Source organism: Triticum urartu, chromosome 2 (assembly GCF_003073215.2).
Source record: "Triticum urartu cultivar G1812 chromosome 2, Tu2.1, whole genome shotgun sequence".
Taxonomy (NCBI): domain Eukaryota; kingdom Viridiplantae; phylum Streptophyta; class Magnoliopsida; order Poales; family Poaceae; genus Triticum; species Triticum urartu.
In genome coordinates, this window is record NC_053023.1 from 233,078,120 (window position 1) to 233,102,344 (window position 24,225).

General features: G+C 51.8%; 4 protein-coding genes across 5 annotated transcripts; 2 read left to right on the top strand and 2 right to left on the bottom strand.

Moving 5' to 3' along the window:
* Positions 1 to 82: 82 nt before the first annotated feature.
* Positions 83 to 7,846, bottom strand: LOC125535937. Its single transcript, XM_048699006.1, has 4 exons — positions 7,470 to 7,846; positions 7,217 to 7,395; positions 521 to 629; positions 83 to 436 (listed from the first exon to the last, which is right to left on the bottom strand). The coding sequence occupies exons 1-4, from the start codon at positions 7,770 to 7,772 to the stop codon at positions 83 to 85; spliced, it is 945 nt and encodes a 314-aa protein (XP_048554963.1). The 5' UTR covers positions 7,773 to 7,846.
* Positions 7,847 to 11,065: 3,219 nt separating this feature from the next.
* On the top strand, positions 11,066 to 16,166 carry LOC125536909 (deoxyribonuclease TATDN1). Of its 2 annotated transcripts, XM_048700201.1 has the most exons (12): positions 11,066 to 11,207; positions 11,374 to 11,394; positions 11,493 to 11,593; positions 11,696 to 11,753; positions 11,861 to 11,904; positions 13,633 to 13,713; positions 14,166 to 14,236; positions 14,308 to 14,418; positions 14,565 to 14,647; positions 14,900 to 15,116; positions 15,701 to 15,784; positions 15,930 to 16,166. In XM_048700201.1, the coding sequence occupies exons 1-12, from the start codon at positions 11,180 to 11,182 to the stop codon at positions 16,009 to 16,011; spliced, it is 981 nt and encodes a 326-aa protein (XP_048556158.1). In that variant the 5' UTR covers positions 11,066 to 11,179; the 3' UTR covers positions 16,012 to 16,166. The 2 variants fall into 2 exon arrangements, with proteins under 2 accessions (XP_048556158.1, XP_048556160.1); XM_048700203.1 differs by lacking the exon at positions 13,633 to 13,713.
* A 1,271-nt stretch (positions 16,167 to 17,437) lies between these two features.
* Positions 17,438 to 21,204, bottom strand: LOC125536910 (RNA-binding protein CP33, chloroplastic). The gene is made up of 4 exons (XM_048700204.1): positions 20,685 to 21,204; positions 20,491 to 20,592; positions 20,085 to 20,396; positions 17,438 to 18,125 (listed from the first exon to the last, which is right to left on the bottom strand). Exons 1-4 carry the CDS (start codon positions 21,111 to 21,113, stop codon positions 17,922 to 17,924), a joined length of 1,047 nt encoding a protein of 348 aa, XP_048556161.1. The 5' UTR covers positions 21,114 to 21,204; the 3' UTR covers positions 17,438 to 17,921.
* Positions 21,205 to 21,332: 128 nt separating this feature from the next.
* LOC125536911 lies at positions 21,333 to 22,248 on the top strand. The gene has a single exon (XM_048700205.1). It carries the CDS (start codon positions 21,508 to 21,510, stop codon positions 22,057 to 22,059), a length of 552 nt encoding a protein of 183 aa, XP_048556162.1. The 5' UTR covers positions 21,333 to 21,507; the 3' UTR covers positions 22,060 to 22,248.
* Positions 22,249 to 24,225: the final 1,977 nt, after the last annotated feature.

A 24,225-nucleotide genomic window follows, 5' to 3' on the forward strand; every position in this document is an offset into this window, starting at 1 on the left:
TCGGAACAATCCTTTGTTTTTCCTATAAATGCAATCAAACAACCCCAAATCCTGTAGGATTGAGATGAGCATGACATTCCAATCACATTTTGAGAATCCTGCAAATCAAAGAGGCCCTGAAACATAACGTCACACTATTATGGTCCAAGTACAATGTTGCCTTCATCACTGCATCAAATGAGGTTTGCAGCCTCCAATCTTTCTGTTTCCTGTTCAACGGCCTCCCTTTCCCAGCTCGGTTCTCGTTGACGTCCGCAAGCTTCCAAACACAGTGTTCTGCCTGAATGTCTACTGACTCAAGCATGAAGATACCATCCATCTGATCCGAAACAAGGCCATCACCTTCAGCATGGTATTGTACCCTCATTGCCATATCTTTGAAGCGATCCAGATCATCCGGCACCTTCAGAAGTCGCTCTGCTCCTGGTGATGAGATCTGAAACACAAGATTAATTCTTTGTAAGTGGTTACGAAATTCAGGAGCAACCATTGTGTAAGAAATTTTGGCAGGCTGACTTGCCTCAAGAGCCAGGTCGAGGGGTATTTCGCCTCTTTCAATTATCTCATCCAATTTCTGCTTATAGAGTCTATTGAAATTCTCTATTTCCTCTATACCCGGGCACCCATACCTGTAGAAATTTCTCACACGGGGAAGGAAATAAGATTGCCATTTTGCCCATTTCAATTTCAATATAAACAGCCTATTCAGATCAGTTTAGATGGAGAGAACATTTTGGTGGTATCAATCTACTCAACATTCAAGATAACTAACAAAGCAAGGCACAACGCTGAAGACAGGCTGCAACCATCTACAATAACCAGTAGGTGATAGCCATAGGCATTTTGACATGAATTTTTTTTAACTAGTCTAAGTGAACAGACACGAGACAGAAAAGTGGGTACTACTTGATATCCTAAAAATAATTTGAAATGTCTAAGCTTACAAACGTCATGGTGCAGGCGAAAAATCGGAGACTGAACTCTGAACGAAAAGAAAGAGGAGCTACCTATATTGTCATGGTACGTTGTTAGGAGCTAGGGTTCTAGGGCGGAGATTATAGGGAAAGGAGGGAGCAGGGCGAGGGCTGGAGCGCGGCGGCCGGCGGCGAGGCGCCGTCCTTGCGGCTGAGCGGCGGCGGCGCAGGAGAGAGACGGCTAGGGTTTAGGGTTCCGGCTCCTCTGGGAGCCGGGCAATAGAATAGTCTTATTGCTTGATTCTCAAAATAGTCTTACAACTTGTATATATAACCATAATCTGAAAATAAACTAAGATAACTTGGGCCTTAAGCCTGCCCAGTGGGCCCCCGACGGCCATAGACCTGGCCGGTCATAACATCTCTCCCCGCCTGCGCAAACAGCTCGTCCTCGAGCTGAAAGTCGGGGTAGTGCTGGCGGAACTCCTCGCGTTGTTCCCAAGTAGCGTCCTCCTCTGGTAGCCCAGCCCACCGAATCAATACGTACCAGGAGCCGCGGCGCAGCTGAGCCTTCAGCGCCTTCTCCGGTGCAGGAAGGAGACGCCCGTCCGTGATCGGCGGAAGCGCCGGCGGTGCCGCGGGTGGATCGCCGCGGAATGGCTTGAGCAGCCCGACATGGAAGACATCATGGATCCGTGCGCCTGCCGGAAGCTGAAGACGGTACGCCACTTTGCCAATGCGTTCGAGGATAGCAAAGGGACCGGCATAGCGAGGACCGAGCTTCTTCCTCGCGCGTGGGTCCAACGACTGCGTAGAGCAGTGAAGTAGACGCAGCCAGACCCAATCACCCACCGCGAACTCCGCCTCGCGATGGTGGCCATCATAGTATCGTTTGGCCAACTGCTGGGCCTGGAGAAGTCGTTGCTGGACCTCCGCGAGCATCTCATCAAGGCTCCTCAGAAGAGCCCCGGCTGCCTCGGTCCGCGCCGAGGCCGGGTCAACCGGCAGAATCGGCGGGGGCGGCCGGCCATACACCACCTCAAAGGGCGTCGCACGGAGGGCGGAGTGGTAAGAGGTGTTGTAGCAGTACTCCGCCCACGAGAGCCAGTCCACCCATGCGCGAGGGCGATCACCTGTAACACAACGCAAATACATGGCAATCACCTTGTTAACAATCTCAGACTGGCCGTCCGTCTGAGGGTGGAAGGCGGTACTCAGGCGGAGCTTCACGCCCGCCGGTCGGAAGAGGTCCATACATGGCCCGTGAACACAGGATCCCGATCACTGACGATCGAAGAAGGGAACCCGTGGAGACGGACAATGCCATCGAAGAAGGCCCGCGCGACAGATGCCGCTGAATATGGATGGCCAAGGGCGATGAAATGAGCATACTTGGAGAAGCGGTCGACCACCGTGAGAATGACGGATTTGCCGCCCACCTTGGGAAGGCCCTCGATGAAGTCCATGGAGATGTCCGCCCAAACCTGAGATGGGACCTCCAAGGGCTGAAGCCTACCAGCTGGCCGGAGTGTCTCCGTTTTGTTGCGCTGGCACGTCACACAAGACCGTACCCAGTCACGGACCAGGGCACGATCACCTGGAATGTAGAAGTCGGCGCGGAGGCGATGGAGCGTCTTCTGCACTCCCTCATGGTCCGCCGAGTGGGCGAGACGCAGCACCTGCTGACGAAGATCGTCGTGTGCTGGAACGAAGACGCGGCGTCCGTGGAGAAGCAGGCCGTCGGCTAGACACCACGGCTCCTCCAGCTCGCCCGCCGCCAGCTGCTGCTGCAGGAGGAGGGCGTCGGCCGCTGCAGCGGTCGCCCGGCGGATGTCGGCGTAGAGGGCGAAAGAGGGCCCGGTGATTATGCAGAAGGCTGCCCCTTCCGCCGCACCGTCGTCCGCATCGGCGTCACGCCGCGACAGGGCGTCGACGACGGTGTTGAGGCGACCCGGCCGGTACTCGACGGTGAAATCAAAGCCAAATAGTTTACTGATCCACTGGTGCTGGGGAACCGTCGAGAGCCTCTGATCCAACATGAACTTGAGGCTGTAGTGGTCTGTGCGGATCCGGGAGGAACGGCCCCAAAGATAGGGCCGCCAATGGCGTACTGCCTGCACCAACCCAATGAGCTCACGCTCATACGCCGCCAACTTAAGATGGCGAGCAGCAAAGGGGCGGCTGAAGAAGGCGAGGGGTCCATCGCCTTGGTGCAGGACCACACCAAACCCCGCACCGGAGGCGTCGCAATCGACGGTGAAGGAAAGGTCGAAGTCCGGCATCTGCAGTACGGGTCCCGTCGTGAGGGCCCCCTTGAGGGCCTCGAATGCGGAAGTGGCCTCCTCATCCCAAGAGAAGGCGTCGCGACGGAGGAGACGCGTGAGCGGGGCCGCGTTGAGGCCAAACTCCCGGATGAACTTCCAGTAGTACCCGGCAAGACCAAGGAACCCGCGAAAAGCCCGCGGAGACTGCGGAATTGGCCAGGCGGCGACGGCCGCCACCTTGTCTGCGTCCATGGCCACACCCTCGGCCGAGATGACGTGGCCGAGGTAAGCGACCGAAGGTGTCCCGAACGAGCACTTCGAGCGCTTAAGATGAAGATGATGCGCCCGAAGCTCGTTGAAGACGATGGCCACATGCTGGAGGTGCTCCGCCCAGGAGGCGCTGTAGATAAGAATGTCATCAAAGAAAACGAGCACAAACCGACGTAAGTAGGGCCGGAGGACATCGTTCATCAAGGCCTGAAATGTCGCCGGGGCGTTGGAGAGGCCAAAGGGCATCACCAAGAACTCGAAGTGGCCGTGATGGGTCCGGAACGCCGTCTTGGCGATGTCGTCGGGATGCATGCGCACCTGATGATACCCCGACCGGAGGTCCAGTTTGGTGAAGAAGCGCGCCCCATGTAGCTCATCCAGGAGTTCATCGACCACCGGAATAGGAAACTTATCCTTAAGTGTGAGAGCATTAAGGCCGCGGTAGTCGATGCAGAAACGCCAAGTGTCGTCCGCAAGTCGGACGAGGAGGACCGGCGCCGTAAAGGGTGATGTAGATATCCGGATAATGCCCGCGGCAAGCATGATGGCGCACTGCCGCTCCAACTCGTCCTTCTGCAACTGAGGGTACCGGTAGGGCCGTACTGCCACCGGAGCCGAGCCCGACAGGAGATGAATACGGTGGTCGTAGACCCGGGCCAGCGGAAGGCCCTGGGGTTCCCCAAAAAGATCACCGTGCTGCTGCAGGAGGTGATCCAGCAGCGGATGCTCGGCCTCCGTGGTGGCCGCGGCTAGCTGGAGTGGGGGTGACGCCGGGGTGCCACCAACGCCTTCCCACCGGATGCGGCGGCCGAGGCGCCAGAAGGTCATTGTCAGGGCGTCGAAGTCCCAAAGGATGGGACCGAGTGTCCGCAAAAAGTCGACGCCAAGGATGAAGTCGAAGCAGCCCAAGTCGATGCCGGCACACGTGATGGTGAAGTGTTCGTTGCCGATAGTAATGGGAACGTCCCGAGCAAGCCCATGGCATCGGAGGCGGTCGCCATTAGCGACGGTGACCCGCAGCTGCTCCCCTCCCGAAGGCTGTAGTGCAAGGCGCCGCATAGTAGCCTCCGGTAGGAAGTTATGTGTAGATCCTGTGTCCAAGAGAGCCACCAGAGTCTCGCCGTGGATTGTGACCGGGATAAGCATAGTCCGCTCATTGCGGATGTCGGCCAATGCGTGGAGGGAGACGACAAGGGCCATAGCCGGCGCGGGCGCCGGCACGACCTCGGCGGCGGCTGGGTCGCCGAGTCCATCGTCGGTGGTAGCGTCCTCTGTCTCGTCGACTGTCTCCAAGTAGAAGAGGTGTGGGCAGACATGGCCCGGGGCATAGGGCGCATCACAGTTAAAGCACAGCCCCAGGCGGCGGCGCTCTAGCTGCTCGGCCTGCGAGAGGCGCCGGAAGGGCCGTGTCGCGGCCGGAGTGGCCAGCGGTGAGGCGGCTGAAGGAGCTGGCGCGGCCGGCGGTGGACGTGGAGGCACTCGGCTCCCCCGAGGTGGTGCGGGCCGTGTTAAGGCCTGGGCGCGCTGCTCGAAAGCCCGAGCGTAGTACATGGCCGTCTGCAGGTCCTGGGGTCCCTTCATTTCGATGTCCACGCGGATGTGGTCGGGAAGGCCCCCGACGAAGAGCTCAGCCCGCTGTAGTGCCGTCACCCCCGGTGCGTGACACGCCAGAGCCTGGAAGCGGTCGGCGAAATCCTGGACCGTGGAGGTGAAGGGTAGGCGGCCCAGCTCGGACAAGCGGCTGCCGCGCCATGGTGGTCCGAAGCGAAGGAGACACAGCTCGCGGAAACGATCCCAGGGGGCATGCCGCCCTCGTCCTGCTCGAGGGCGTAGTACCATGTCTGGGCGGCACCCCGGAGGTGGTATGACGCGAGCCAAGTGCGCTCGGACGCCGGTGTGCGCTGCCCCTGGAAGAACTGATCACACTGGTTTAACCAGTTAAGCGGGTCCTTCGAGCCATCATACGTGGCAAAGTCGATCCGGGCGAAGCGAGGTGGTGTCGGGGTGGATGCGCCAGCGCCCACCGGTTCGTCGATGCGAAGAGCCGAGGACGGTGCGCCGAACTGTAGGGTGGGCACCGACGGGTCTCCGGCCTCCGTGTAGACCGGCGGTGGCGACGTTCCGGTGAGCCAAGCCGGAATCGGAGAGGGCGACGGCGGAAACCGCACCTGCTGGATCGGAAGCCCCCCGGAAGGGCCCTGACTCAGGCCGGCGCTAGGCGGTGGGGGCCGGCGCAGCCGGCGCGGAGGGGGCCGGGGCAGGCCAGGCCGGCCACGGGGTTGGGGCGGACGCGGCCGACGCCGCGGGCGCTGGCGCAGGCCAGTGTGGCCAGGCCGGTGCTGGAGCGGCCGGCTGCTGTAGCGTCGGGTAGCCGGCGGCGAGCGCGGCGGGCACCGAGTACCACGGAAGCGCCGGCGGCCCGGAGGGCGCAGGCGGCGGGGGCGGCTGTGGCAGTCCGTACGGGCTGGCCAGGAAGAGCCGGATGCCCTGTACCGCGACGACCAAGTCGTTGAGGACCCCCGCCATGACCTCCGGGGTGTAGTTGGCCGGTAGGGTTGATGGCGGCGTAGCGGTAATGGGGGCCGGCGGATGGCCGGGTGACGCGCCGGGGACGAGGTCCAGCGGCGCGGACGGGAGGACCAGCGGCCCCGTGGCGAGGGGCGCTGACGCGGCGGCGGTGGTGGTTGTGGATGCGGCGGCGGTGGTGATCATGGGCAGCGACGGCGATGGTGGTGAGGATGACATGGTCGAACCAGAGCTGGCTGATACCAAGGTGTTAGGAGCTAGGGTTCTAGGGCGGAGATTATAGGGAAAGGAGGGAGCAGGGCGAGGGCTGGAGCACGGCGGCCGGCGGCGAGGCGCCGTCCTTGCGGCTGAGCGGCGGCGGCGCAGGAGAGAGACGGCTAGGGTTTAGGGTTCCGGCTCCTCTGGGAGCCGGGCAATAGAATAGTCTTATTGCTTGATTCTCAAAATAGTCTTACAACTTGTATATATAACCATATTCTGAAAATAAACTAAGATAATTTGGGCCTTAAGCCTGCCCAGTGGGCCCCCGACGGCCATAGACCTGGCCGGTCATAACATACGTCATGGTGGAATGACAATGCACAAAATTAAAGGGGTTACTGCAGATTATGTGAAACGCACAATTGCCAGAACGTCATCGCTTTTAAATTTCTGCCAAAGGACACCAAATACGACATATGCTTGCCTGTACCATTATCTTTTGTTTCTCATTGATAGCACAGCATACAACCACGGATTTTCACTACAAGGGTACCCATATCCTAAGTAATTCAATGTGGAGAAAATGTTTTCAGGTTTTCAGTAAAGTATGAATATCAAAACCACGAGTGTTTGTAGGTACAGCTCTTTGCTTAGAAAAGCCACACTCAATCATATCAATATCGGGAAAGTAAAATAACCCGCATTTCGACCAAAGAGAAGCCGAACATGACTTATAACCCGCATTTCGACCAAAGAGAAGCCGAACATGACTTATAACCCGCATTTCGACCAAAGAGAAGCCGAACATGACTTGTGGCTGAACTCTACAGAGCTAGCTGTGAGATGTGACTGGATTTCACATTAATTCAGCCTTGGGGCAACTGCATTGGATGACCAGTTCAGCAGACAATTCGTTCACTGATGTGATTTTACACCGACAGTCTAATTTGTTCATGTGCAAGTGCACCATTACAGTGAGAAAATGAAAGCCAGCAAGCGATGCCTGCATCCAACTAGACAGACAGTTGTAAACTCACGAACCTGTTGGTGAGCTTGTCCAGCCGCACGTAGACGTATCCCTTGGGCGACACCTTGAAGGCGAACATGGTAATGTCATCGCCAAAGTGCTCGCCAAGAACCTCCTCGGCCGCCGCAAGAGCACGCGCGCCCCACTTGACGTCCCGCAGGGCGACGCCGCCGCCGTCGCCGCCATCACCGATCTGAAACGTAGCAAGGAGTCAAGAGCAGGCAGGACAGCATTTGGGCGAGCGTGCTCCAGGCGGAGCCGAAATACCTCAGCATCGGCCCCTTCGTCTTCATCCTCTTCCCACTCCGCCATACAATCCTCCTCCTCCTCCCCCGAGCCCTCGTCGCCTGGGCCAGGGCCCGCTGTACTCGCCAGGAAGCGCGTCTGCGCCGCAGGTACGGGCCCCCCGCATGAAGAAGGAAGGATGCTCTTGGGGCAGGCGGCGTAGGAAGCGCGCGGAACGGCGCTGCGGAGGCAGGACGAGGAAGCGGCAGCGACGGCGGCGCAGGGACATTTGGTCGAGCATCTGGCGAGCAGCGAGCGGAGCGCCCGGGCGAGAGCGTGCGCCATCCTCGCACGAGTTGGTTGAGTCTGCGTTCGCGTCGTGGCGATGTCTCGGTTTGGGTCAGACCATCAGACTTCAGGTTCGTCCTCGGTCGGGTTCGGTTTCAATTGATTGGGCTTTGTTTGTTTGGAAGTTATGCCGAAATCACTGCGCCTCCTTTAGTTTGGAGGAATTTTATAGGAATTGGATTCTTATAGAATTTTTTCATTTAGAGCCATTTGGTTTATAGGAATAGATTCCTATTTCTACATAAGATTGATTTCTATCCTTCACATTTTATAGGAAAATAAAAATGAGATTAGACTCAATGAAAAAATTCTTTGGTGTCAACCAAATGACATCTCATTTCCTATTCCTACTCATACGATATAAAATACATGACATCTCATTTCCTACAAAATTTATATTCCTATGATAATCCTATCCTATGAACTAAAAGAGGCCTTACTGCTCACAGTGGAAAATAACATAGAGTAGTAATTTGCCGATGTTATTAGTCTATATTACTATCTCAATAGTGGATAGTAACATATGAGTGTTATCGTGAAAGAGTTCATTTATTAGGCTATAGACTCATTATGTCTTGAAATGTGTGATGTTACAGTAACTAGCTAAGAGGGTGCTTGGATCCAAGGGACTTATTTTAGTCTGACTAAAAATAGTCTTTTCAAGAGGCCAAAGTTCCAAACACCCCTGATTAAAAAGAGGCTAAAACTAGTCTTGAAACTAAAACTTTTTAGTCAAGGGTATCCCTACTAAAATGTAACTTAGTTCTCTCTCTTCTCATTTAACTCCTCTCCTTTAACACAGCCGAGTTCTGGATTGAAGGGTTTGGAGGATAATAAATGCTCATTAACTTGATTTTTGTCTCTTTAGTATTTGGATCCAAGCATGGGTGAGGCTAGTAAGTTTTAGTCTCACTACTTTTAGTCATGAGATTAAAACGTATCCAAGCACCATCTAAGTTACCACAAACCCCCCTCTTCTTATTAATTAGCTGTCACATAAGCAATCTTGTATTGAAATGTGTGATGTTACTAGTTAAGTTACTCCCATTGTGATTGGTCTAATTAAGGAGTACTCGTTGCAAAGAACACTTCACTTTTCCTGGTCGTGACAAGTGACGCACATCCAGCGCGCCACTTGTCGCAACCTGTGAGTTTTTCATTTTTTCGTAGATTCGTTTATTCAAAATGTTTTATTTTTTAAATGGTGCATTCAAATCTCGAACCGTTTTCATCATTGGATTTCTCGTGTCGAGATCTTTAAAACTAGATCCCATGTTGATAGATTTTGATGAACATCTTTTTCACGAAAAACCGGCGAAAAAACCAAACCAGAAGCACGGTTTTTTCCCTTTCCGAAAGAGGCACGCCCATGCCTCTCGTGGAAGCAAAATCGTGACTCTCGTGGAAGAAAAAAACAAAAAACATGTTTTTTTTCCGAAAGGCACGGCGGTGACTCTCGCAAAAGCACAACCGTGCCTCTCACGAAAAAGAAAAAACAGAAAACACGTTTTTTTTCTTTTCTGAGAGGCACAGCCGTGACTCTCGCGAAAGCACATTCGCGCCTCTCGCGAAAACAAAACCATAACTCTCGCGAAAGAAAAAAACTGAAAACGCGTTTTGTTTTTCCCTTTTCAAGAGGCACGGCCGTGACCCTCGCGAAAGCACAACCATGCCTCTCGCGAAAAGAAACCGTGACCAAGGGAAAACCAAAACGGTAAGGAAGACCAAGAGAACAATTTTTTTTGATATTTTCTTTGATTGAAAAGGTAAGGAAGACCAAGGAAAAACCAAAACGTCGAAAACCCTCGGAAAAACCCCGTTTAAAAAGCCGAAAACGCGTGCGAAAAAAAAAAGATAAAATCCGAAGGGAGCGTCCAGAGCACGACACGTGACGAATGACTGAGAGCGCACCAAGTGACGCTGATCGTTGCGAGACTCCTGAAGTAGCGCTCCTTAACTAGTTGCTCCCTATGTTATGCTGACCCATAAAAGCAACTCCAACGGGTCGACCCAAACAAATGGTGTTTTTGTTCATTTTTTGTCCGTTTGGGTCGGCCGCCTGTCCGGCGTCCGCCTTCTTTTAGATTTGGGTTGGCAGCGCGCCCAACGCGCGCGACCCATTTCATGACGGCGCGCGCTTTAGATCATGCCAGCGGCCATGCCGTCGCCCTGGTTTTGACGCTTCAGCGCGCAGGAAAGGTTCGCGCACGCGGGGGGAAATTGGCCTAGCCGCGCTGGTTTTGGTGCTCCAGCGTGCGGGAAAGGTTCGTGCGCGCGCCGCGGCCGGCACTCGTTATAAGAAGGCACTCCCTCCACACTCTGTCCAACGCCACTCGTCTCGCCCCCTTTCACTAGCTTCGCCGCCTCTGCGCCACCATGTCGATTCACCGCCTGGGCGCTTCAGATTTTCGCGGAGTTCGCGAGCGCCGCTCCGACGCCTTCTCCTCCGAGACCTGGTTTGGTGAGAAAGGCCTCATTCTCGACACCTTCGACAGCGCAGTGGAGGCGGCCCGCGCGCACGACGCGGCGGCCTGGCGCCTCTTGAGGCCTCGTTAGGAGATAAATTTTCCCGACGTGTCGAGCCAGTGGGCGCAGGATCTTGCGCCTCTCCCGCGGCTTTTCACCGGCGAAGACCGTCGTGTTCATCGGAGGCGGCAGCGTCGTCTTGTCATCGTCGAGATGGACGTGGAAGCCATGGTGGTGTGGCGCGATTCCCGCAGGACATCGTCGATGAGCGTCAGTTCTACAAACAAAGGAGGACGGAGAGGGAAGCGAGGAGGACGGAGCGAGCCGTCTATTGGGAGGACAAGCGTGTCTATTGGGAGGACAAGCGTGCGCGGAAGCAGACCGTTCAATTGAAACTGAAGCTACGAGAAATGTCAAGGTGGGACTTCGAGGACGAGCAGTATGCTGACGCCTATATTCAAACGTCAGAGGAGGACATTATCGAGTCGGAATTAGAAAACGATGAGCGTTTGGTTTTTTTTTATCTGTGTACGCTAGAAATATCCATGTATCCTTTTCTATCGGAAAAAATGGTCGGCGACATCGGCGATGAGGCAGGCAGGCGAGAGTGTGCTGTTGAATGTGGAGAGGACAATGTGCCACCGACCAGTGGGCCCGGAAAGGAGAGAGGATGAGCGCATGTCCGCGCCGACGTAATTCCAGCTCAAAAATTAGCTAGAAATGGGTCGGCAAACGAACAAAAGTGGTATTTTAGTTGGCGCGTTGGATCGACTTTTGTGCCCGCGCCGACCCAAACGAAGGGTGGCGAACGAAATGGATCGCTCGTTGAAGTTGCTCTAACGGCCCAATCACTTCTCTCCTCCATCCATAAAGAGAGACTTCATTGCTCCATCCATGGCCGACACCGCCTGACCTCTTCCTCCTCGCGACCGGCGACCATGGCGTCCAACACCGTCAAGCTCATCGGCAAGTGCTCTGCTCCTCTCACCTTTACCCCTAATAAAAGAAATCACTAAAACCACCCTTTGCTCTCCCTACATCTTTCCTCTGATTCAGCGATTTGCTGCTCTTACCCAAACTGACTGCTCACTCTCTCCTCTGATCTTCTACCCCTCTCCGGCTCGGCCACCAGACATCGCAGTGAACTTCACTGGTAGGACCTTCTCCCTCCACCCGTAACACCTTAAAGCTGACATAATTTTTGTTCTTGGTGAGTTACTGATTCACCTTTTGTGTCATGCTGCTGAGAAGATGGCATGTTTAAGGGCATCTACCACGGCAAGCAGTGCCACTCTGCCGACCTCCCCAGCGTCCTCGCGCGAGCCTGGGCTGCCGGCGTCGACCGCATCATTGTATGAATACCTGTCTGCTGTGCCTCCTGTTTGTTCTGCTCCGGTTGATCTGTCTCAATTTCGTATGCTATAAGCACAATTCATCATTTGGTCCTACATCAGGTCACCGGAGGGTCTCTGAAGGAGTCTAGGGAAGCGCTTGAGATCGCCGAGACCGATGGTATGCCCGGCTATTATGATGCTGTATATTGGCTTACTGGTGCATGCACAGTGTTTGATGGAATGCGCCTGAGGAATTTCTTATTTGTGCGTGTGTATGCAATGCAGGGAGGCTATTTTGCACCGTGGGAGTCCACCCAACGAGATGCGGGGTAATATTGGAATATATTTCTTGCTTTGGTCATGACTGATTTCCGAAAAAGGCTTTTGCTCCGCTTTATATATAAAGCACATATCACCAAGCACCCAGTACAAATATATGCCACCGCAACACACGCACACACCCAGGGCAAGATACATAGACGTTGAGCGAAGCAACACCATCTCTAGCACTACCACCATGAAGAGATGAAGCTACATATGACGAACCATGTGCTCCAAGGCGACGCCTTCAAGAAGGGTACGACACCGGAGCGCCGCCACCGCCCAATCCAAAGATCAGAGTTTCCCCTGGAGCCGCATGACGGGCAATGAGACGCCTTCAAGAAGGGAACGATCTACGCTGCCGCCGGTCCGTCGGAAGATAGAACAGGTTTTCACCTCGGCCAACACTCACCGCCACCGAACGCCACACCCTGGCAACCACGCCGCCCACACGGCCATGGTGACCGGGCAACACCAAGGCACGGGCTCCGCCCAAGAGCACCGTGCTACCACCACCAGGGCCGCCGCCCCGGCATCCAAGACCTTGACACCATCTCACCCGAGACCCACCGCAACCCCAACGAAAGAGACGAGCGGAAAGGTCCCACCTTTCGCACCCCTGGCCGACCCCAGCGTCGAGGCCCAATAGGCCGGCCAGAACTGGCATCCACCGACCCGTCCTGCTGCCCCGAGCGCGAGACGAGCTCGGTCCTGCAGCACCGAGAGGGGGACGAGGTCAGTCCTGCTGCACCGTGCGCGAGACGAGCTCGGTCCTGCAGCACCGGGCGCGAGACGAGCGGTGGACCGCAGCTGGAAGAGGACCAGCCCTCTGATGAGAGTAGCGGCCGGGCGACGAGGAGATAGAGCGAAGGTCGAGACGGTCCGCACGCAGACGAGCCGACGCCGGAGAAGCCGGCCGCTTTCGCGGGCAGAACCGTCGAGCCACCATGAAGCCGCCACGACAACAAGAGGCCATCCGGTGGACCTCCCCACGCCGCCGCCCACGGCCAGAGCAGCGGCCACGCCCCGCCGCTGCCCAACCCACGTCGCCCTGCGAACTCCAAGCGCCGGATCCGCCAGGCACGCACCGCCGGAACCACGAGCTGTCGGCCGACCCCCAAAGCGTTGCCGAACGCAGCCCGCGCCGCCGCGAGGTCAGCTTTGGCTGGGGCGCCGGCAGCCAACCCTGACCCCCGGCCCACACCACCACCTCCCCCTGGAGCGGAAGAAGAGGAGAGGAAGGCCCAGGCCGCCACTGCTGCGCCGCCACCTCCGCCAGCCGGCTGCCACGGCGGAGGAAGCCGCCCGCAGCCCACACCGCCCGCAGCCCGCCCCTACCGGATCTGGATCGAGCCGCTGCCGTCACCGCACCAGCCGAGCACCACCGAGGTGCAGCCCATCACGCCACCCGCACACCCGCGCGCCATCACCTGCGCCGATGAGGGGCCGCGCCGTGGTGCCCCGCGAGAACGCCGCGACCAGATCCGGGTCGGCCGGCCCGCGCCAGCCCTCCCGCATGAGGCGATGAAGACGCCCCGCCGGCGGCGGCGGGAGGAGGAGGAGGAGAAGAGAGGTGGTGGGGCGGCCGGCGGCTAGGGTTCCTCCCCTGCCGCCCGCGGGAGCGCCAGAGGAGGAGGAGTCGGGGGAAGCTGGGCTTCGTCTCGTGACTGATTTTGGGATGGATATGTGCATTTGTGCTTTGGTTGCCTACATTTACTACTTTTTGGATGGTTTAGGAGTTTGAGGAGAGTGGAGACCCGGAAGGGCATTTTCAGGCTCTCTTGGCTTTGGCAAAGGAGGGCATCGAGAAGGGCAAGGTGTGTATATGGATCATATGGTTGCTTGTTTGAGAATTTACACAGTGCTTGAACTGCACAACAAAAGGACAGGCATATGCTCTAGTGATGAACTTTCTCGTAATCTTTGCTTACAAACAATAGGACCCTGAGAATCTTGTCAATTAGGAAAGGAGCCCAACTCATTCATTGCTTACTGAAATATGGAGCATCATTAAGTATCCTTATGTGCTGATGTTCCTCTGTGGCAACCATTGTATGATGATATACCAATATGGTTAACAAGCTCACACAATCTGATAATCTTCCGTTGCAAAGGAAATCAATCTAATTCCATGAAGATATGATCTTTTGCGCAATAAGAATTCAGTAGTTATTCTTTGCAAAAGAAAAAGAAATTCAGTAGTTACCATGCCCTTTTCTGCTCTTTGGACACTATACTTGCAAACTCTAAGTGGATTCAGTTTCTGCAGGTTGTGGCAGTTGGCGAGTGTGGTTTGGATTATGACAGACTTCAGTTCTGTCCTTCAGATATACAGAAGAAGTATGGTCCTGCACAATCGCAAAGACAACCTGACAATTACTCGGCATTTTCTGAATGATTTTAAATTTTAGGTACTTTGAGAAACAATTCGAATTGGCTAAAGCAGTAAAACTACCGATGTTTCTTCACATGCGTGCTGCTGGTGGAGATTTCTCTGAAATCGTATCAAAAAATCTGTACAGGTAATGTTTATTCTGTAGACCACAATGACAAAACACAAAGAAAACAGTCGATGGATTATTATGTTTTAGTTGTATCCCTTCGTGAATTAAATTATACATGGTTATTTCCTATATTTATTTCTGTGAACCACATTTCTGTTTGGTAGGTTTCCAGGTGGGGTTACACATTCCTTCACTGGTACTGCAGAAGAACGTGACAAGCTTCTTTCTATCGAGAATATGTTTATAGGTCATTTCCCTCCCTTGGTCTCACAAACCTGCATGCGAAGCAACATAATAACTGTAAAACTTCAGAACCACAAACATTCTTTCATTAGTGGCAAAAGCTATTTAGATTGGTTTAATGGCTTTTCTGATGGAAAGCCTCCATCTGGGCAATGTCACTTGAAGTTAAATTAGCATTTGATATTCTGTATTTTATTGTAATAACTCTATGATGCCTTGTAGTTTGTAAATAATAACTCTTCATGCACCACTGCAGGTATTAATGGCTGCTCTTTGAAGACTAAAGAAAATCTTGAGATTGTAGGAGGTATTCCTGCAGAGAGGATGATGATAGAGACAGATTCTCCTTATTGTGACATAAAAAATACTCATGCTGGAATCCAGTTTGTAAAATCGATCTGGCCATCCAAGAAAAAAGAGAAGTATGAACCTGGTTTAACAGTTAAGGGTCGCAATGAGCCTTGTTTAGTAAGGTATGTGGAAGCAGTTGGGCATAAAATTCTTGCTGAAGCAAATGTTTGGACTGATCTCCAAGTTTCAACTTTGTATGTCAAGTTTGCTTGCACCTGGAATGATTATTTTGCTTTTGCTTCACCAAATACTGCATTGGTTTTCTGAAGTAGATCAATCCTTATGCCATTTCTGTTCGAAACAATAAACCACTCCCTCTGTAACTTTTTATTAGACATTTTTAGAGTCCATGACAGTGTCAAAAAATGTCTTATATTAAGTTACAGAGGGAGTAGTAAATTAGATGTGTGCTTGAAATGTTGTCTTTATCAAATGAAGTTCTGACCACTTGCAATTAAAGTTTTCTGCCATGCAGCAAATTGTTTGTTTAGCCTTGCGCCTTGATGTAGAACCAAACTATTCTTTGTTGCTCTGCTCTTTTACTAGGATGTTTGAAGCATTTTATTACATCTCATTATCATGATCTGTAATCAACTGTTCGTGGACCGGAAATTGACTTCTCGTATTCTTTTGCTGTGCTAAATATTTGCACGTGACTCTTACCTCCAGATTTTTTTTGACAAAAATAGATATTTCTCCATTACAGGCAAGTCCTTGAGGTAGTGGCTGGATGCAAAGGTATTGCTGATATAGAAGGCTTAAGTAAAACTCTGTACCACAACACATGCAGGTGAGCCGTCACTAACTAGGAAACATCATACCTTCCCTCTAGACACTCTAATATGGCTAGGTTTTCTTATGTTACGCAGGGCTTTGCTACTAACGTTATCTCCAGTTTTTAGATGCTATCATTAAGTGATCTTTCTACCCTGCAGGCTCTTCTTCCCTCATGACATGGATGCTTCTGCAGATGCACAGCTTGAGAGTGGTGGTGTTACTGCAGAACAGAATAGCTGATAATGCAGAGTGAATTGTTTTGAAATATTTCATTTTTGCTTGCTCTTCGGTTTTCTGGTGTCTATGAAATATTTATGGTGTCCTAAAATTCTTCTAAATTTACAAGCTTCAATTCGAAAATGGCATCGTATGTTCGTGCCTTAGAGATTAAAATATATATATATATATATATATATATATATATAGGGTCGCGCTATTCGTCATCCTGGGTGAGGAATAGTTATTCTTCACCCTTCTTTATTTTAACACCAATGCACCGTATTTTTATGTTTCGTAAATTTTGTCTTATTTCATACATAAAAAGAGAACGTAAGAAAATATGTACTCGCCGTAAAAAATAGTTTATGTTACGTAAAATTATGAATGTAAAAACATAGTGTAAAACATACATAAAATGTGATTTTTCTGGTCTTATAACCTATATTTTTATTTTTTTATAACCAAATTTTACATATTGAATCAATCTACATGTAACTATTTATATTCTAAACATAATTTATTTAGAAAGCGATCGTAAAATTATCTCGGGTGAAGAATAACTTATTCTACGCCCTGGGAGGTGAATAGTAACACTATATATATATATATATATATATATATATATATATATATATATATATAGGGATTGACTATTCGTCACCCTGGGTGAGGAACTATTCTTCACCCCCCTCTATTTTGCCATAAATGCACCGTAATTTTACGTTCCGTAAGTTTTATCTTATTTCTAACGTAAAAAGAGACAGTAAGAAAATATATAATCGTCATAAAAAATATTTTATGTTATGTAAATTACAAACGTAAAAACATAGTGTAAAATACACATAAACTGTAAATTTTCTTATTTTATGACCTATATTTTTATTTTCTTATGTCAAATTTTACGTAGTGAATCAATATGAGTGTAACTATTTGAAATATAAACGTAATTTAATTATGAAATGGTCGTAAAATTACGTCGGGTGAAGAATAACTTATTCTGCACCCTGGATGATGAATAGTAACTTCCGATGTAATCTTACGATCATTTCATAATTAAATTACGTTTTGAATTCAAATAGTTATATTCCTATTGATTCACTACGTAAAATTTGACATAAGAAAATAAAAATATAGGTCATAAGACAAGAAAATTTGCAGTTTATGTGTATTTTAGACTGTTTTTACGTTTGTAATTTTATATAACATAAAATATTTTTTACGACGATTATATATTTTCTTACAGTATCTTTTTGCGTCGGAAATAAGACAAAACTTACGGAACGTAAAATTACGATGCATGGATGGTAAAATAGAGAGGTATGAAGAATAACTATTCCTCACGCAGGATGACGAATAGCGCGATATATATATATATACTCAAATCGCTTTTTGTGTGGAAACAAGTCCAGGGAGAAAGGAGCTAAGAGCCTAAAAGCCAAACTGACAGTAGCGAACAACCTGGGTATCATTCCAATTTATTTCATGAAAGGGCAGCACAACCACTTAGTCAATCCAGTACTCTATATTATACAATATACAAAACATCTCTACTGAATTGAACATGTTTCCATGAAGCACTTTTGGATCCAGATATTTCTGCAACATATGTATATCACAAGAGTCTAATAATCTAGTGTCCGTGGCTGAAATCCCACTTCTGCGTCAAAACTTTTGCTCAGACCAGTACATCTTGAATTGGAACGGCAGAATTTTTGAACCGGTGCACCAAGCTTACAACTCAATCATCTCTACCTGTCTATTACTCCCTCCGTTCCTAAATACTAGTCTTTCTAGGCATTTCAACCAGTGACTACATACGGAGCAAAATGAGTGAATCTACACTCTAAAATATGTCTACATACATCCGTATGTAGTAGTCATTTGAAATGTTTAGAAAGACAAATATTTAGGAACGGAGGGAGTAGTAGTTACTAATAGCTGGCAGTTGTCTGTAAGTTGCTCTTTTCCATCTCACCTTCAAATTGTCCTGAAGTAGTAGTACTGTTTTTGTCGACCTCTGGCTCAGAACCACCTGAGGCAGTTTGTTCTTGCTGGGACTGCACTGTGCTAGGAGTTGATCCAGCTGGAGGGTTCTGTGCCGCCAGACTAAGTCGGAGTGGCCTCCCATCCAGTTCCTGCATTCAGTAAACATGTCAACCAACCACTGTTTTCACTAGTGAATCCATGTCAAATTAACATGTTGGTGAGATTTTTTTTTAGAAAAGGAGGATGACTCCCGGCCTCTGCATCTGGGCGATGCATACGGCCACTTTATTAATTATTCTCATAAGACCTTACAAAATAATACCACAGTAAGACTAAAGCCACCGTCTAAGCAACGAACTGTCGCTACACCTATCCAGTTGATGAAGGGGCCCAGATAGCCTGGGCCTAATACCAAATAGACATCGCAGCCAAACCTAACATCTAAGACCCGAGGACCCATCTAGGACGCCTGCCGGGCATGGGTCTCGCCGGTCCGGCGTGCTCTTACAGGCCGCCGCCGCCAACTGCCACCGCTCCATCTTCAGAACTGTACTGATGCATCAACCTTACTCGGTCTAGCTATCGTCGACGCCACCACGACGCCCAACGGCACCTCCTCCCTACGTGCAAACAACTGTGCACGTCGCGGTCGCCACTAATACACCTCAGCACCATGCTGCCAAGTACCACCAGCCGACATAACTTGAAGTCTTTGGAAGATATGTCGTGCGTAGCACCTGCCGACCAGACATGACAAAGCGTAGCATCTGTCGGCCAGGCATGACTTAACATCTCCACCGAACCTCCGTGCAAGACGAAGTCGCTCCACCTCCTGCCTCTGACTTCCGGCGCTGCTCCACAAACGATGCTCACAAGAGAGAAACGACACCGCAATGCCGCCATCGTCCGACCTGGAACGCCAGATCCTAGGGTTTCCCCCAGAGCAGCACGAGTGGGTCAACAATAGTTACACGACGATGCCTCCATCAAGGTAACGGCGTAGAACGCCGCCATCGCCTGCCAACGGCTCGGTTTTCACCGGCAACCATGTCTCCCCAACTCGCAGCCGGGACTAGATGATGGATCTCGAGATCCGATCACCAAGCCTCTGGCCGGCCATCTCTGACGAAGAAGATGACCACCATCATTGGCCAGCGAGACGGCGCGAGATGAAGTAGGGCGCTGCTAGCGTGCGTCCTGGCCAGCACTACCGACGCTCGGTCTGTCTCGGACCACGCCTCATGGAAGCGCTTCCACGACGAGGACGCAGACCGGAAGCCAAGATCCGGCCCACCCGCGCGCCGCCACGTGGCCACCACCAAGTGTCGTTCAGGGGCAGCCCCGCCGCCGTGAGGGACGCCGCCCCACGGGCAGCAGGTGCCAGCCACCGGCGGAACACCGCCGCGCGCCACCGGCCGCCGCGAGATCTGCGCGAGAACGACAAGGACGCCCCGCCGCCACCTTCCCCGGGGACCACGCGGGCTTCGCCGGTGTCCCCTCCGGCGGCGGCGAAGCTGGGGAGGGACGGCTGGCGGCGCGGTTAGGGTTTCCCCGTGCGCCAGAGGCGACGCACGGGGGACGTGACGCGCAGGGGCTTCGTTAGAGATGACCGTTGGTGAGATCTTAGGGTACCCATTGGCCATTGTGCATAACTTATGATTATATATATGATTACTGATCTATCCATGCATAGAGTACAAAGATAAGTTATACTTTGGTCAGTTCATGTTATCAGTATTGACTCATATTTTTCTCTACGAAATACTTAACAACTACTCCCTCCGTTCCTAAATATTTGTCTTTTTAGAGATTTCAAATGGACTACCATATACGGATGTATATAGACATATTTTAGAGTGTAGGTTCACTCATTTTGCTCCGTATGTAGTTATTTGTTGAAATCTGTATAAAGACAAATATTTAGGAACGGAGGGAGTATAACAAGAAATACCTGGTAACCTTGTTCCTACATTTCATAGTTCAGTTTTCAAGTACTCGTCGTTCTTATCATGCATGGCTTGGTTCTACTTATGCTATTATTATACCATGGTAATCCAATGAAGTGATGTGGTGGGAATTTTTGCTCTAAGGTTGCAACAAAGACATACCACTCCGTCCATGGCCTGCAAGACAGCCTTTGCATCTTCTATTGTCTGAAAGGAGACGAAGCCAAACCCCCTGGAACGACCCGTGTCACGCTCGAAGATTACCCTGGCACCAACCAAGCCAGGCTGCCTCTCGAATGCCGTCTTGAGTGCATCAGCCCGCACACCCCACCCCAGGTTGCCGGCGTAAACCTTGTATGTCCCATCGTCAACAACACGCAAGCTAGTCCTTGCAACCGCTGCCGATGCGACTGCCCTCTCTCCTCCTCGCGGCACTTCCGGGAAATTCACCCTGACTGTCCTCCCTCCCAGCAGCTGCATTGACACGTATGCATTCATGACCAAGAACAGGAACACACTTTTGTGTGGAATGGAGAAGAATTGATGATCCAACTAGTGCGGAACTCACAGCTCCGTTGAACATCTGGACGGCCTTGGCAGCCTCCTCGGCGGTGGCCATGGTGACAAAGGCGAAGCCACGACTCCGGTCGGTGATTTTGTCATAGATTATCTGCAGGAGCGCAATCATGAAACCGTTACAGGAAGACCAGAGATAGGCACAAATTGAAGATAGGACTTGGATTGCATTTAGCTTGCGAGTACCTGGACATCGTCGACGCTGCCGGCCTCGGAGAATGCTGCAGTGAGCTCAGCGGCGGTGAAGGTGTAGGGCAGGTTGCCGACGTAGATTCGCCCGGGCTCTTGTCCAAGTGCCGGCCGGTTTCTCGGGGGATAGTAACCGCGGACTGCCTGGACCTCGGGTTCTGCCTCCTCCCCTTCTTCCTCCACGTACTCCTCTGGACCCTCCTCAGAGTAATGTTCTCCGTTAGAAGAGAACTCTTCGCCGGAAGCAGCGGAGGCGGAGGCGGGCAGGAGAATGGGGTGGCGACGGTGGGAGGAGGAGAATAGGCGGAGCCCGACGCAGTGCCGCTGGAAGTTGTTGAGGTTGAAGTGAGAAGGAGGGAGTGGGATGGCGGCGGCAGTGGCGGTGGGGTGAAGGAAAGAGCGGAAGGCGGCGACGGCGGTGGCCATGGCCGTGGAGGAGCGAGGAGCTTGGTGCTGTGCTGTGTCAGTGGGTTCGGTCGCTCTTGTGGGTAATTTCCTTATCCCCTACTCCTCTTTTTTCTTGAAAGGGCTTATCCCCTACTCCTAGTCCTACCTATTGGGCCGGACTTAAGCGGGCCGATACTTATTGGCGGGGCTCCGGCCCTCTTGAGAAACGCGAGAGCACGAAGACACCGGCCCACTAAAGACCCCCTCTCCGTGTCCGAGGACAAGTCTTCTCACCAGCGGCGGCGGCGGCGGCACCGTCACCGTGACGAACTCTGCTTCTTCCTCCACAAAAACCAGAGCCCGCCGCCCCGAGACTCCCAAAACACTTCTTTTCCCAACCAAATCCACCAAATCTCGTGCGAGAAATTTTGCAATGGCGTCGGTAGCGTCCGAAGTCGATCCCGCCGTGGAGCCCCACATCGTCGTTGAGGAGTCGTCCAGCGCTGGAGGCAGCCGAGAGGAGGCGCCCCCAGAGGCTGCGGCGGTAGAAGCGGTGGTCGAGACAGAGCCGGCGGATGCGGAGGAAGAAGGGGAGTGCGGGTTCTGTCTGTACATGAAGGCCGGAGGTTGCAAGGAGGCGTTCGTGTCGTGGGAGGAGTGCGTGCAGGCGGCGGAGAAGGAGGGCTCCGACATGGTCGAGCGCTGCTTCCAAGTCACCACCGACCTCAAGAAGTGCATGGACGCCCACGCCGACTACTACGCCCCCGTGCTCCAGGCTGAGCAGACCGTCTCCGACCAAGCCCAAGCCGCCATCGCTGCTGCCACCGCTGATACAAACAAGAACAACGGAGAGGAATCCGCTCCCTCCCCGGACACTGATTGGGTGGAGGTTGAGGAGGCTACTTCCTCCACGCCCGCCGAGGGGATGAAGAACGAAGAAGCAATTGTCGACAAGGCAGAGTCCTTGTCTTTGGGTAACCAATAACCGGGGAGGGTTAGATTTTTCAGCTCGTGATAACTTCTTATTCAGTATGAGTTATGATCTGATTGAGGCGCATGAGGCTAGTTTTTATCCCCTTGTGGGGAAATAAGGTTGTTCTTCCAATTAACTGTTGGACATGATACCGAATTTACTGAAGAATTTCTGGATGCGTTTATATGATACTAGGTTACATACTCATCATGTTTGTGCTTGATGCATTGACATTGTATCTCTAGAACTACTCCTGGTGAGCATGATGACGACAAGATACACAATTTGCTTTAGAATTTCTTGATGCTTTTCTGTTACATATGGGTTACATATTCACCACGTTTGTTGCTTGATGCATTGGCATTATAACCTTGGTCAAGCCCTGGTGACTGCGATGTCTAACAAATTGCATTGGATCTGCCATGCTGAGTAAATTTGAAATAGGTTTCAGCTGGTCCCTGTCATTGACATCAATATGGTTTGCCTTCATTTACCATTAAAATTTAGGATTTTAGACTTAAATCAACCTTTTCTTTGTGTAAAAAGATGGCAGATCTTTTAACTAGTCACTTGGCCAAAGCAATAGTAAGAAACTTGGAATGCTGTACGGCCAAACTCCCCAAAATAATCAGTTGCATGAACAAAACAGCAGTTATTTACATTGTCTTATGTGAGGGGGTTTTCGAATAATTGTTGGACGTGATAGTTTGCTGAATTTTTATCTGATGCCTTTATATGGTACACGTGTTGCTTGATGGATTGACATTGTATCTCTGGTTTATTTAAGTCATCATCATCATGGCAAGATATACTTGCAGTGACTGTCTTGTACATCGTCTCTGAGTTGTATGGGGAGTTTGAAATAAGTTCCAGTTTGATTGCTGTCATTGACATAAGTATATATCATTCGTTCCATTATTGTGAACGAACAAAACAGCGATTATTTAAACACTGCCGCTATGAATGTGATACTCAGAGTTATTTTATTTCTGATTTTTTTTAGCTTTCTATTTACTAGTTTGACCTCAGAGTTACTGATCGCATGGGCTATAGGACTAATAATACAGGTGGCGAAAGAAAATGACCATCTCAGGAGTTGTCGGATTTCGGGTTCCGGCAGACCCTTAGGTTCGAACAATGGGGTGCACGCGGAGATTTCGCCTTCTACCTACCTGCACCCCACCACCACGCTAAGATCTAAGCTATGTAAAGAACAACACAAGAGACACAGGGTTTATACTAGTTCGGGCCAACATTGTGGTGTAATACCCTACTCTAGTTTGTGGTGTGGTGGATTGCCTCTTGGGCTGATAATGACGAGCAATATAAGGAAGAACAGCCTCGCGAGGGTCTGTTCTTGGCTGGGGGATGAACTGCTAGGAGGAGTTCAGTCACCCTTCTCTCTCTCTGCGTGATGCTACTCGATCCGATCCCAGCTTGTTTCTGGATTGGCCGATCCTCTCTACCCTGGGGGTGGCTAGTCCTATTTATAGGCAAAGGCCCTGGGCCTCTTCCCAAATATTGAGCGGGAAGGGCGCCAACAATTGGCCATTTTGAAGGGGGAACATCCGGTACACTTATCCTGACTAAAGTTGGTCCTCGCCTGCCAAAGGCTCGGGTGGTGACGCTGGCTTGGGCTCCACAATGACTTCCTCCCTGCCGTTGGGCTGGTCTTAGTCTCGTTGCACCGAAACGGGTGCCTTTGCTTGATGCTCTCGCCTGCGCTTGCTCCCTTTGCACCAAAGAGGAAAGGAGGACACTGCGCGGGCTGGCGCCCGCCTGGTGCCCTTGGTCGTCATGGCTTGCGTCACGGGCACCTCATGAGGTACCCCGCCTTGATCTCTCCGCCTCCTCGCGAGCCAGCCTGATGAGGCCGTGCCTGAGGAAGCTCCGTGTCGTCCGCCCCGCGAGGCTTGGCCCCTCACGAGGGTCTTGGGTCTGTGTTGATGAAGATGGGCCGCGCTGGACCCCCTTTTGAGCCACGCCGCAGGCCGCAGGCAGGCAAGTCTGGGGACCCCCGTTCCCAGAACGCCGACAGTAGCCCCCGGGACCAAGGCGCGCCCGGAGTTGGCCGTGCAGGGAGGCAAAAGGACAAGGTCGAAGCGCCGTGGGCCCTAACAGCCTGCGGCCTTGGGCGCCGCGTGGCGGTTGGTTGGACGTGCGTCTCCACTTCCCCAT

Bases quoted from the DNA above. Each gene is read 5' to 3' on its own strand.
- LOC125536909 (XM_048700201.1), top strand. From the start codon at position 11,180: ATGGCGTCCAACACCGTCAAGCTCATCG. The intron at 11,395-11,492 runs GTAGGACCTTCT...GCTGCTGAGAAG, and splicing joins CATCGCAGTGAACTTCACTG to ATGGCATGTTTAAGGGCATC. The intron at 14,419-14,564 runs GTAATGTTTATT...TCTGTTTGGTAG, and splicing joins GTATCAAAAAATCTGTACAG to GTTTCCAGGTGGGGTTACAC.
- LOC125535937 (XM_048699006.1), bottom strand. From the start codon at position 7,772: ATGGCGCACGCTCTCGCCCGGGCGCTCCGCTCGCTGCTCGCCAGATGC. The intron at 7,396-7,469 runs GTATTTCGGCTC...GCTACGTTTCAG, and splicing joins ACGAAGGGGCCGATGCTGAG to ATCGGTGATGGCGGCGACGG. The intron at 437-520 runs GCAAGTCAGCCT...CTTGTGTTTCAG, and splicing joins CCCTCGACCTGGCTCTTGAG to ATCTCATCACCAGGAGCAGA.
- LOC125536910 (XM_048700204.1), bottom strand. From the start codon at position 21,113: ATGGCCACCGCCGTCGCCGCCTTCCGCTCTTTCCTTCACCCCACCGCC. The intron at 20,593-20,684 runs GTACTCGCAAGC...GCGCTCCTGCAG, and splicing joins GCAGCGTCGACGATGTCCAG to ATAATCTATGACAAAATCAC. The intron at 20,397-20,490 runs GTGAGTTCCGCA...GTGTCAATGCAG, and splicing joins TCCAGATGTTCAACGGAGCT to CTGCTGGGAGGGAGGACAGT.
- LOC125536911 (XM_048700205.1), top strand. From the start codon at position 21,508: ATGGCGTCGGTAGCGTCCGAAGTCGATCCCGCCGTGGAGCCCCACATC.